A 14441-nucleotide genomic window follows, 5' to 3' on the forward strand; every position below is an offset into this window, starting at 1 on the left:
ATTAGTTGATACCAGGGTAGCAACTCATCTTCCTGGGGTCCTGCCATAAGACAGTATACACAAATATACACAAGATCACATACAAGAGACAGCAGGTAACCGAAACATGTCATCGTGTTGATGAAAAACTCGCACCTGCTTTGCAACTGAGAGACAGAGTAATGGACAAAGTTCTTCTTTTCCTGTAGTTTGGCAACACTGGTCTCAATGAGGCCTTTGTGGTTCTGGAAAGCCTCCTCCAAGAACTGGTACCTGTAAGTAGAGGGGGTAACACTCCTTTAGTTACCAACAACTCTGAATGAACCAAATTACCGTGATTTTAATAAATAACCACTACTAACTGGGTTAAACAAAACAAAACAAAAAAAGAAATGGGGCAGAAAAAATAAGTCTGGTTTCAAACGAAACTAGCACCACTGCCTCACAGTTATATGCTTCCAAAAACCAGTCAGTCAGTCTGTGAAAATGCAGATGTTTCACACACATCTTCCCCATGGCAGCACAGAAGATCTGTGCAATCAGCACAGTCTCAAGGTTGACACCCAAGACCAGTGTCACCAACTCAGAATCTGACCAAATGTCTTCTATTCTGTTCCTGAGTTTTGATGCTAAATAATGGCCAGAAAAGTGATTTTGCAGAACATTATGATGTCACGTGCCACATTTGAGTGAAGTTTTGTCCAAAAAAATGTGTATGAAATCTTCCACCAAATTCTAATCAGTTAATTCTTGAGTCCAAGTAGACGTTTGTGTGAATTTGACAAAAACTCTCTCAAGATACTCTTAAGATATCTCATTCCCAGGGATTGACGAACTCATGGTCACAGTGACATTGACCTTTGACCACCAAGATGTGATCAGTTCATCGTTGAGTCCAAGTGGATGTTTGTGGCAAATCGAAAGAAATTTACTTCAGGTTTTCTTGAGAATTTACATTCAAGAGAATGGGGCAACCTGAAAACATAAAGCCTCTGGCTATGGTTTGTGCAGAGGCATAAAGCTCTCATTGAAATTTCAAAAATAAAAATAACGGGGCAACAGAGACACTGTCAATTGCTTTTGTTTGCATTTTTTTCATTGGTAAGAACCACACATGAATGCATCAGTCTCTTGCTGTCAACGTTTGAAGGTTTGTGTGAATCCGAGCAGAGATTTCTTTCCTTTGCTTTGTGGTGGAAAAGAGCCAAGTTCAGTTTCTGTCCTACCAGGTGGGAGCTTCCATTCACCACGCAACATGTAAAGCATACCCTGATTATTACTCTCTGTATTTAGACTCGAAAAATCGTAACTAATTTGATAACCAAAATGACAACGCAGCATAGCTTTGAACCACAAGGACTTCAAACTGGTATCATCTACCAGTGGCTTTGTGGGAAACCAACATTAGGCTGAAGATTTGATATTGTCTTAATATAGACTTTGCTGCTGGAACAGTGAGCCTGACAATACACCTGCTGAAAACTCCAGCTGAGTCCCTGTGCTCCTTATCCGGTTTAACAAATGCATTGATGAATAGTGCCAAAAAATTTTTCCATTCCTGAACCTAATATTAGATTTTTCTCCCATTTGTGTCAATTATATTTGTTGTAACTGATCAGCTTTGTGGGCTTTTATTATAAATGCCACAGACATATCATGGGGAAGATTTCTTGTAACCATTTTCATGTTAACACATTGTGTCAGCTGGGTAGGGAACTGTTGTCGATGTGCTCTGGTTAAGCCCACAGAGACATTTATTGATACTGAGGTACTCACATTTTGGACAGCATACTATACTTTGACTTTTTAATGATATTGCGTACGACACACTATAGTATGACTTTTTTATGGTATTGTACAGTATGATTTTTTTTATGATTCAGACAGAACTACATTCACTGTTGTCTTTGTTTTGCTGGGTTCATAAATATGTTATAAAATGAAATTTAAGGGCTTGTCATTCACTTTTCAAGCTCTATTTTTCATTTTCAATGACTTAGAAAGGAAATTGATTTTCTTTTTCAATTAAACTTGCATTATTAATGTAATTAATGTTTCTCTTTTCAATTAAGGGTTAATGATCACGCTCTTTTAAGCATAACTGTAAGTGCCTCAACGAAACATTTGAATGGCATAACAGCTATGATGCTTATTCAGCTATAATGTACCATTTTCTTGTCCTTTTTAAAGCTTTACACCAGATAAAGTTTCAGAGTGAGAGCATCAATGTAACCAAAGAAACCCACTACAAATCAACTCTGCCAACCGTGCCCTGCTGCCTGCCCCACACCTACTTACTGCTTACACATGGCCGAGATGAAAGGGAGACACCCTGCCACGCTTGCCTTACATTACAGAGAATCTCACCCCATTACAAATTATCCTGTAGCGCAATGAAACGATGCAACTAGAACTTAAGTTATCATTTCAGTTTTCGGTAGAGCTATGACAGCTCCACTGAAGAGTCAGCAAAGTCATGTTAAGTTTAGCCATGTCAACAAAGGCCTGTCGCAGAAGCATCAGAATTTTAAAAAAAAAAAAAAAAAGCTGAGCGATATCTTATTGGTAGCAATTTACTATAATTATAATGACCCGATGCCCAAAACTTTGGTCAATTGGTCATTTCTGACAGCATTATTTGGCTCATTTGAATTTCAAGTAGTAGCACTACTTGTGCAAACCCTGGTATTACCTCTAATGTGACTGGTTTATAGAGATGTCCATTTAAAACTAGATCTCAACGTATTACCAGCCTGGCAGAATATTGGGGCCAATATTTCGCATTTTGACGATTATTTGTATCAGCATTTTACTTCAATGATAGCTGACAAAAATAATTAAATAAAAAGTGTAAAGAAATGTCAGCATGGAAGGAACTTTTACTTTGTAAAACCCCAGGGAGCTATTTTTCTTTATTCATGTTTCATTCAAATTTTTTTTGTGTTGGAGTTTGTTATATTCCAAATTCTAAATATTGACAGAAAGATTTTAATTTTTATTGTTAATACATATCAGTTCCAAATATTGGTTATTGGTCTCAATAACTACTAATAATCGGTACTGGCGCTTAAAAAGCAATATCGTACGACCCCTTTTTAAAACCAACAGATCTTGAAACCTAAAGGTTGGGTTGGTATAATATTTGGTGTGCATTTGCAGCGTATTTTTATAATGTACTGAAAATTAACAGAAACAAAAATGGCTGCCTGCAGGGCAGACAATAACTATGCCTGTAATGTAAAGAACATTTAAAGACAAGTTAATCCCTAAAACATGCAAGGGGAGTACACACCAACACACAAACTTGACATGCACAAACATGTCCACTGTTACAAAGTATTGACTGTTGCAGCATTGCAGGCAACATACCAATTAAATGAGCTAAGAGACAGGAGAACAACAGTCCATGTGTATCAGATTAGATGTGTGGGATGTGTTCGATGTTGGGCTACCTGTGCTCCTTGTGCTCCAGCAGCTGGCAGTCCCTACAGGTCAGAGTGTCACAGGTCTCACAGAAAAGCTTCAGTGGCTCCTGCTTGTGGATGGGACAGAAAACAGGCCTCTGTCCTGATGCACCAACAGACTCTGTGGACACACAAAAGAAAAGACACCACTGTTGAGGAGGCCAATAAAGAGGCAAAATAATCATAGGAACTGGTGAATAAAGGATATAAATTAAAAAAAGACAAAACAGGACTGCAAAAACAAGTTATTTCAAAGCCAGTTCAGGTTTGCAAACTGACAGAAAAGGCCTGAGAAAACTCTGGTCAGAGCTTTAGGGCGTATAGTCCCCAAGCTAGAGGTACCAGACTCTGCAGCACTGTTGCTATGGCAACACCCTATCAGCAGCACACTCACTGTGCTTCATCTGGGGCTGGGCTTATTTAGGATTTCGCAGTTTTAGCTTCTCTAAACACCCGTCGGCCCTTCATAGGGAGGGTAGGCCATCTTACCGGAGGCAGCGTCAGCATCCTCTTTGGTGCGGATCTTGTGGTCCTTGGTAATTTTGACCCTCTGGTGTGCCTCCACGCAGGTCTTACAGAGCCATTCTCCGCACTCCACGCAAAAGCCAATGGTTCCTGCGTTGTCCTCGCAGCTTGTGCACACCTTGAGAAGATCACACCAATAAGATAAAAAAAACTGGTCTGTCAAAATCACTACAGTTTGGACAAAGGATGTTAACCACAAAACAGGAAGTAATGCTGGCTGGAGCAGGCACAAATCCAAATAGCAGGATACCACATAGTAAAACACGGATGCAGACACACACACGTGAAAATAACATGGCCACGGGTTAAACTGTCTCAACATACCTGTGCAGCCTTTTCATCAGACGTGCTGGTGGCCTCTGTGGTATCTTTGACAAAGTAGTTGTCAATAATATCACTTTGTTTGTACTCCTGGTGGCACACTGAGCAGCGCATAACATTCACTGAGGACAGAAAAGAAACAGAAAATGAGAGGAGACAGACGTCAAATAAGATCAGTGGGCTGCACATTCAGTGCTTAATGGTAATTCATTGATGACCAATCTTTGAGGAAAAATCAAGGCCAAAGAAGCAGTGACCATCAAGGACAAACCCCTATAAAAGCTATTACCTGAGGACCCCCTTAACTCTGGGCTAAGAATAGTCCTGCTTCAAACAAAAGAGGATTAATAACAGCTCTCAGCATACTTTCTACTTATTTCCATAATTTCCTTTAGGTAAATTCCTGTTGTTATTAAAAATTCTTGGCACTGTGGGACACCCACTGCCTATTCATGGGTGCTAATTGATTTAGCGCTTGTCTCCAGAAGATTCAATCTCGTCATCCTTGGCATTTTTATTAGAATGTTAAATCACATGCGCAATTTGGGCAAACAACGAGGACTGTTGCACTTAATCACTTTAGTTGGCATCGTTAATGGAATTAGTTGAATTACTGCTATAATCATGCACCCCAACAAGTAATTAGTTCAGCGCATTAACTTTGCCACTTATTTTCTGGAGTCTGATATTATGCACGATATTAAACTTCACATAAATGTTTTAAATTGAGTCAGCATAATATGTCATCCCTCCTCTACCTCATAAACCCATAAACTCCCCCCTCACCAGCCAGCTGAGGTAAAAACCGGTTAAAGCCGGTTTGAGCCGGTCTACACTGGCTTGAGCAGCACACAGCCGGTTTGTATAAGCTCCAGCTGCATGGGACTCTGAGTGATTGGTTGTGAAAGCAGCTGGACTGGGACTGTGTGGTGGAGCCCCCCCCCCCCCCCATTTACAATTGCCAAGTGCCTTATTCTTATGTAATATGACATACACTTCTAAGCACAATAGTGTACATTTAATGTTCTGAGATTCTGAATATGAATTCATTTCTCTAAATAAAAATAAATATAATAATAAATAAGGAACTATAAGTGAAAAACTCTGGTGAGCACTGAAAGTTGTGTCTTTATTTACTCATGCTGTTTTATGTAAAATTTTAATCTGAAAAGTAACTATTATATCTATAAAATGAATGTAGTGATCCAAGGTTCTGGCCACCCTCTTTATTGTTTGGTCTTAATCAGGCTGGATCAGATGTATCCTACCTGAGAGGGAGAGCACATAAGACATCATTAATTAAATGTTATTAATGTAGGCTATCATTAAGAATATTATGTAGTGTAGTGGAAGTTTAACAGACAGTTTTGCTCTAATAAATGAATATATATTTTCTCTTTTTTTAATTCTCACTCTTTTTTTTGTCTCTCTTTCTCTAAATCCTCATTACAGATGGATGGATCAAAGAAGCGGGTGAAAAGTACAGTATGGCAGTATTTCACACAGCCAACCCCAGCTACTAGAAGGCCCCTGCACTTTTTGTTTTAATAGGCATTTCAATTAAGATTATGTGTTCATGTTATTATGTTAATTATGTGTTCATGTTATTTTACAAAAAGTTAAGGCCATTTTTTTCAGTGTAAACAAACAGTATACTGTATTCATTCTAATCCCAGGTGTGTTTCTGTAAATTTTGACACCAAAATTTTCATTTTTACTGCAAATAAATATCGGTTATATGGCCTCTGTGGTATCTTTGACAAAGTAGTTGTCAATAATATCACTTTGTTTGTACTCCTGGTGGCACACTGAGCAGCGCATAACATTCACTGAGGACAGAAAAGAAACAGAAAATGAGAGGAGACAGACGTCAAATGAGATCAGTGGGCTGCACATTCAGTGCTTAATGGTAATTCATTGATGACCAATCTTTGAGGAAAAATCAAGGCCAAAGAAGCAGTGACCATCAAGGACAAACCCCTATAAAAGCTATTACCTGAGGACCCCCTTAACTCTGGGCTAAGAATAGTCCTGCTTCAAACAAAAGAGGATTAATAACAGCTCTCAGCATACTTTCTACTTATTTCCATAATTTCCTTTAGGTAAATTCCTGTTGTTATTAAAAATTCTTGGCACTGTGGGACACCCGCTGCCTATTCATGGGTGCTAATTGATTTAGCGCTTGTCTCCAGAAGATTCAATCTCGTCATCCTTGGCATTTTTATTAGAATGTTAAATCACATGCGCAATTTGGGCAAACAACGAGGACTGTTGCACTTAATCACTTTAGTTGGCATCGTTAATGGAATTAGTTGAATTACTGCTATAATCATGCACCCCAACAAGTAATTAGTTCAGCGCATTAAACTTTGCCACTTATTTTCTGGAGTCTGATATTATGCACGATATTAAACTTCACATAAATGTTTTAAATTGAGTCAGCATAATATGTCATCCCTCCTCTACCTCATAAACCCATAAACCTCCCCCCTCACCAGCCAGCTGAGGTAAAAACCGGTTAAAGCCGGTTTGAGCCGGTCTACACTGGCTTGAGCAGCACACAGCCGGTTTGTATAAGCTCCAGCTGCATGGGACTCTGAGTGATTGGTTGTGAAAGCAGCTGGACTGGGACTGTGTGGTGGAGCCCCCCCCCCCCCATGTAAAAAAAACAAATGTACCACACAGCTGTCACTTTGAACTGGAGCAGTCCACGCTCAGCTCCACCTCTGTCCCCCCCCCCCCCCCCCCCCCCCCCCCGACCAATCAACACACACACATTTAAAACAGGACTGGGGTTGTGTTAACCTACATTTATCAAAAGTAGCCCCCTCTACTGAAAAAATGAGGGCAAAACAAGACTATAATAGCATATTAAACCCCAATAACAGGTCAGTTTGAACAACTCGGCCTATTGCTTTGCCAAATATTAACCAAAGTGCTGGGTTTCCTAGTAAAAGTGAAATACTAGAGTCAGCGAGCCCCTGCCAAGGCCGACATTGAGGTCAAGATGATACCAAATCTCCCACAAATACTGTTAAAGACAAATCTCAGAGGACATCGCTTATCTTGTGGAAGTGACTGATATCATCACATTTCAACTCTGCTTGGTGTCAGTGTTTACTTTATCACAACAACATGGAAACTAACAAATTGGATCTGGCTTTGCTGAAACCTGCCACAATTTATTTATAATATGAGACAGCAATTTTGGTCCTGCAGAGAGTAATTTAGATCTTAGTCATATTAATCATCTTTGCATCATATTTTTACAACAAAACAATGACTGACACTATGCCGGAAAGGAAGACTATTGTATTGTGCAGGATAATGCACATTTAGATTCCGATAAAGTATTCTTCACACACACCTGACAGGTACTTCTGGATATTCCAAGGCCTACATTAGCGGGACCCTAAAAAACATGTCACATTACAAGCCACTACCAACGATTACAGCCGAGATTGAAGTAGAAATTGATGAATTTATGAATAAATGAATCTGTCCAAGGAGGAAACCATGTTTCTGAAATCAGCATTTTCTCCTGGCTCTGAAAATTTTCCTATTTTATTTACACAACTTTACATAACATGCACTTTAACAGATCGTCTACTGTGTAAAGTATTCCCAAACTAACTCATTATCCATGCTTTCATCTGACCAGGTTTAATTTTATCAATGAGTAGCCTGGCTAAGTCTTATGACCAGGGCAGGATGACATAATTTGTAATCCTTTAAGTGCAGTCATGTAAATCAGTGATATAAATCTAGTCACTGACTTTTTTGGGGGGGATAAGATTTAACTGCAAAGGTAGAAGTGGTCATGTAATAATTTTCAAAGAGCTTTTACAAACTGAAGGAAGTATAGTGGAGAGACTGGGTCAGGTGCTGTTAGTTCATTATTATGTTAAATGGGAGACCTCACCATTCAAAACTCCAGCCAGAGTATGACTGAGCCTCACCAAAAACTGTCGCCAAAGGAACAGTGAAAACATTTTCCCATGTAAATTTTAGATTGTAGGAGTGAGTGAGATCACATTAATCACATCATCTACATAAATAGACCCCCCCCCCCCCCACCCACCCCACACCCACACACAAAAAACAAAATATACTTAATTTTTTACTCAAAAGCAATCTGTTGCGGTGATGGGCAGTTCTATAAATATAACTCAGATCATGTGATTCTAAACCTCTGCTGAAACCAATACTAATGTAATTCCTGAAAAACAGCCTTCAGACCACGTGATGGTAAAACTCTCTCACTGAGACCGAGACTTATAAAATTATAGCATGGTGGCAGGTACTGTTGAAAGGTAAAACTCAACACACAAAGCTATAAACTGGAGAATAAAGAGTAATATGAGATGTCACCATGAGACACTTGTAAGAGTCCCTTAGTTGAACTCGAAATATGACACTGTGCTCTGTCAATCTGTTTCACATTAATGTTGAGTATACTGAGTGGTTATATTTTCTGGTCCAGCAATGTAATAAAATTATTTTTGTGTAGAGGTTCAAGTAAACTTGAAATGAGTCCAGACACCTGTCAGTGTATTATTAGTTGAGTTACTCTACAAGATGTCAGCTGATGGCAGCAAAGGCTGAGGTTTAATTTGCTAAAGTCTGCTTTCAAAACAGGATATGTGGATGATTTTCTATTGAACAGAACAAAATGGAAGAAATTCTACTCCTGAGGAGTGAATATGGCTTTTCAACCTAGTCTTTGTTCACTGAGGGGAAGTGAAAACCATGCAAAAACTACAGTTTTGCTTAAGTCTGTTCTAAGAGTGAAGCCTTTTGTTACACAAGGTGAACTGTTGTCTGATGACTCTAGGGTTTTTTTGCCAGGTATATGACAATCAACTTTCCAAAAATGTATCGACATCATGCCGTGTATAAAGCAGATGAAAGATGTGTGCATGTTTTTAAAGCAGAAAGGTCAACACAGTTTTACAAGTTTGTGTATGCACCTGCATGGCATTAGAAATTGTACTGCATATCATTCACAGGAGTAAGAAAATTTGGAGAACTTGTAATTAGGGCTTTCATATCCCATAGTTCTGTCAATATCTCACTATTCAAGAAATAAATTGCATAATTAGGAAATCTGGAACTCATAATTACAAGAAAAGATCTCATCATTATGAGAAAGGACGTCATAATAAAGAAAAAATAGTAGAGTGATGTCCCACAGTATTTTGATACATACCATTTAGATAACAACTTATCATACCTTAACATACCAATAACATGCTGTATGCATGTTACATTTCGATTTCTAGGAATCAAATGCAATATTTTTGCACATAAAGTATTTATTGACAATGTTGTCTTATTATTATTATTATTATCATTATTATCATTATATCTACTGCAGTCTGTCTCTTCACTAGAGAATGTCTCACTGTTACTCATTGTTATTGAATATGTAGTATTGCATCATCAGTTTGGCTAGTAGCCCACACAGTGTTTAATCAACACTGATTCATGTTTATGTCTTATGGCTGGGCAAAATATTGATATTATATTGATATTGTGATATGAGACTATATATAGTCTAAGACTTTGATATTGTAATATTGTAATTGTTGTCTTTTCCTGGTTTTAAAGGCTGCATTATGATAAAGTGATGTAATTTTCTGCATTTTCCAGACTGTTCTAGTAGTTGTGTTATTTGCCTTCAATCAATTTGTCAATATATTAACATTACTGATGATCATTTACCTGAAATCTTACTGTGGTAAGAGTATTTTGGGAAAACACAAATAGTAGGGGTGTCATGATACTTAAACCATATACAACGTTATTGCTAGTTAAATGTGTTACGATAAGATAATCCTTTATTAGTCCCACAATGTGGATCTCTGCATATGTTTTTTTCTATATACTGAGTACCGTGACAGAATATCTTGCGATTTATTACCTTTTTTCAACCAAAAAAAATGTCCCCAACGGAAAACTTCAGTGTTTCATCTTATGTGAAGTTTTCAGTCTTTAGTCTCACTTCTCATCTTGTCAGTTTTATTTATTATTAAAATGTATCTAGTTAACTGAAAAGCAGTTGATTATATTATTTTATTTATATAAAAAATAACTGATACATGGCATTGATGTTACTAAATGAAGTCCCCATACAAGAATAGTGACAGTAGGGCTTGCGATTCGCACCAGCCACCATCCAAATGCTGCTGAAATTACAAAGTGGCTACTTCATTTGCTTCACCCACCAGCCGAAAAACCACAGTAATCTATTGAGGGACTGGTAAATTTTGGAATCCACTGGCCACTGTGGCAAAACAGCTCATTCTCAACCCTGACTGCCATACTATACCATATTGGCCCACCCATAACAAATAATCAACCCTACAATATCATTGCAAGGTATTTGTTAAAAAAAATTGCATGATAGATGATTTTAGCAATATTGCACAACCTTATCTAAAGACAAGTATTAAAAGTCCTCATTAAAGTATAATGACAAAACATTCTGAAGGGTGGGGAATATATAGCTTAACCCTGGGAGATGTGGCATGCCAGAAGCATTAGAAATATGTCAAATTGTAATATCTCCCTGTGATTGACAGTGGCAAGTATGACAAAGCCCCAGCACATCAATGATTCATTCACAGAAATAGATTTTTTTTCATTGTTTTCGACATACTATGCTATAACCTTTTTTTCAATGTACTATACTATGACTTTTAAGACATATTTAACAATGACTTTTTTGTTACTTTTTACAACATATTATGACTTTTCCAACATATTATACAATGACTTTTCATATTTTACAAAATACTTTACTATGTCGTTTTTTAAAAATTACATAATATATTAGGACTTTTTTACGACATACTATACTATGACTTTTTTCATTTTCTCCAACATACTATACAACTTTTCTTTCATTTTTCTTTTTTATGACATACTATACTATTTTTAATTTTCAACATATTGTATTATGATTTCTTTTGATATACTATACTATGACTTTTTTTCAAAAAAATATACTGACTTTTTGAAATTACATATGTCCTTGATCCTGCTACATCTTTGGAACTGAAGGATGAGTTGATTGAAATCAGCAGCTACTATGAAGATTCCATCTGGTTGCTATGGCAAGTTGTCGCTCATTCAATATATGCAGTGCATTTTTTTGAATTTGCATCGACATTAGTATAATCATGGTGGAAGAAGTGATGAACGGTTGGACCAATGATAGCTTCCCGTGAAAGATGGAAGTATATCAAACCACGGTCAAACCAGCCACCTTCTCCTGTGCAATGCAATAGCCTGACATTCAATTCCCCGACCGGTAACCATCCTCCCAGGTATCCGTAACTCAATTCTCACCGCTAATAAATTAAGTTGAACGTTTCCCCTTTAACGGCTTAACTTTTGACAGTTAATCTCGGTTAACATCAGATGACAGAGCAAAGGGCTGTTCGCAGGTAGATATGGCTACTTGCTCGTGAAAAAAATAAAAAACACTCACCTATGTGTGTGTCAGTTTGCCCGTGTGGTCCAGGCACCTGTACGCTTATCTGTCTATCTGGTTGCGGAATACATTTTAGGCAAAAGGAGTGCAGACAAGGGAGAAGTTTGGGTTCACAGTCTCGGCTCTGAAGACTTTGTTTACACACTGCGCACGTATCCAAAAAATTAATGGGAGCAGATACCGGTGTGGCGGCTGGAGCGGTAGGAGGGGGGGACATTTCAGTGGTCAGTCCGCCGACAGCAGCATCCCCGGCGGTCAGGGTTTCAGCCGCCGTCGGCTCTGCATTGGTGTTGCTGGTCGTAGCCGGGCTGACGGCGTTGCTAGCGCTACCGTTGGCTTCCCCTCCCGCTACAGAAGCCCCGCCGCTGCTAATGTCTCCGCCGTCGCTGGTGGGTGTTGGTGCCTCGTTAGCGTTATCTTGGGGCACTGGTTCGTCGCCGCCTTTTGTATTCGCTTCTACGACAATTACCGCATTGTCGACTTTCGTCTCTGGCTGCTCGTTATCCTGCGCTGAAGGCACTGAGTCTGTTTTAGCAGACGGTTCCATATCCTCCTCGCCTTTGTTATCCGCCATCTTCCTTCCTCTTTGAACCGCTGCACGTCCTGCGTAAGTGTTCGAGCCACTAGTACGTTACATCATTACGTCATGACGTCGCCCAAGACCTCAAGAGCTGACTTTGTTGTTTTCTTGTTTTTATGAGAAATTTTATGATACTGGTAAGTATCTATCTTTTTAGATGTTACCCTTTACAACACGAGTCAATTGGTTTGATTACTTTCAAAATTATAGGTAGAAGGAAATGAGCAACTTAACAAGACATGGCCCGAACATCCGCCAAAAAAGTTGTAAACAATTAAAGGAAAATTACCTGGAAATAAGAGAAAAAGGGAGAGAGCGAGAGAGAGAAAGAAAACAGAGAAAAATGACCCAGTAAGTGCCTAAAAATAACAAAATAAAATTAAATAAAGACAATATGTATATATTCTTAGGTAATTAATAATTAATACAATTTTCCAGACATTACCACCCCCACCCCTTTTTTTTTGTTGTTGCTTGGAGTTGTACATTTTGATTTTGTATTTTGTTCCATGTTGTCTGTTTGTAACTTTTGTCACTGCCTGTCTTGACCAAGAGGTTTTTCTGGTTAAATAAATGTTAAATAAAAAGTAAAATAAATGACCAGAATAATCTTTTCTATTATGATTGTATTAATGATTTATTATTATGATTGATTGATATGATTCTTTTGTTTGATTTTTTCTAAATAACCCATACAAATATATACTTTATCAAAATGTTTTTCACAAAATGTCTGTGTCACTGTATAAATAAGGTATTATTATATTGGTATCAGTGAATTAAGTTATGTCTTTTACGTATTCTTTTATATTGAAAGTTTTTTGTAACAACTTGGTTACTCACCATATTTCACTATGTACTGTAGTAATAATATAAGTGTTTATTGTGTATGTTGCACTATAGTGTATGTAATGTTGTTAAGAATATCTGACTTTTCATACTTGCATTGGAAATGCAGCACATTTTAAATATTGTTAAGATACAATGTATTGCTCTCTGGAAAATGTGTCCTATCCTTACATCACAAGGAAAGAGAGAGCGAGCTAGAGACTGAGGGAGGGGCTTGTGTGTGTGTGTGTATGTGTGTGTGTGTGTGTGTGTGTGTGTGTGTGTGTGTGTGTGTGTGTTTGTGTGTTTGCGCGTGTGTAATTAGCACAGCTGGCCTGCATCTGGGCTTAATTTTTGTCAGCAATTACATCACCTGCTATTAAATTACAGCATGAGCGTGTATTTAAACGTAATTATAAATCAAAACTAATTTAGATCAAATGCAGAAAGTTTATGAATAAACAGAGTATATCTTCGCATCAGCTAAAACAACTTTGTAGTTTGAAGCTGGTGTGAGCTGTGATTGCATTAGCACACCTGCAACAGAAAAAGAGTGAAAAAGTCAAACGGCTGAACAAAGTTCAAGAGACTGCTGACAGTAAAAAACACACTGCAGCCAATCAGAGCAGCATGGATTAGCTTAATGAAAACTGACTTGCTGAGTAGGAGAGTGTAGCATACAGGCTGGAGTAAATATTGGCCTTATTCTAAATGGTACCCTGGTGCTGTGGTTCATCGCTGACTCTGCAGTTTCTGTAGTGATGTCAACAATGGCGCTGTGCTCAAGGATGTATGCAGTACAAACTCTTGTGACCAGTTTGACAAAATGTCAAAAACTTGTTTCTTTTTGGCTCCTCTTCACCAGATTGTTCTTTTCTCAATGTATCTTTAAAAGCTGTCTTTAAAAGCATGACTGTCTACCGTTTAGTGCATGCTTCTGCAAGAATGCATGGAGAAGAGGATGCCTGACAGACAAGGACATGGTGCTCATGTGGCAAGCTCTTGTGTAATTCATTCAATATTGATAGATCATTTATACATAACAGGTCTATGTTAGCTTTTCTAGGGACCCTTTTGTGTTAAAGCATTTCAATGAGAGGGGGCAGTTTGCAGAGACTGTTAGCAAATATACACAAACAAGGAAATTATTGATAAATACACAAATGCAGAATGAGTAAGATTAGTGCATTAACATAACTAGAACAAACACTCCTCTTCTTCAGAATGTTTTAAATTACAAAAAATA

The 14441-nt window shown here is 38.0% G+C and overlaps 1 protein-coding gene across 1 annotated transcript; it reads right to left on the reverse strand.

Annotated features, from left to right (window-relative positions):
• Window positions 1-135: 135 nt before the first annotated feature.
• LOC121946799 (E3 ubiquitin-protein ligase TRIM33-like) lies at window positions 136-12375 on the reverse strand (the record flags this gene model as incomplete). Its single annotated transcript, XM_042491555.1, has 6 exons — window positions 11785-12375; window positions 6033-6118; window positions 4293-4325; window positions 3933-4086; window positions 3432-3564; window positions 136-252 (listed from the first exon to the last, which is right to left on the reverse strand). Coding segments are annotated over exons 1-6 (1100 nt in total), but the record flags the coding sequence as incomplete, so codon positions are not given.
• Window positions 12376-14441: the final 2066 nt, after the last annotated feature.

Source organism: Plectropomus leopardus, chromosome 8, assembly GCF_008729295.1.
Source record: "Plectropomus leopardus isolate mb chromosome 8, YSFRI_Pleo_2.0, whole genome shotgun sequence".
NCBI lineage: Eukaryota > Metazoa > Chordata > Actinopteri > Perciformes > Serranidae > Plectropomus > Plectropomus leopardus.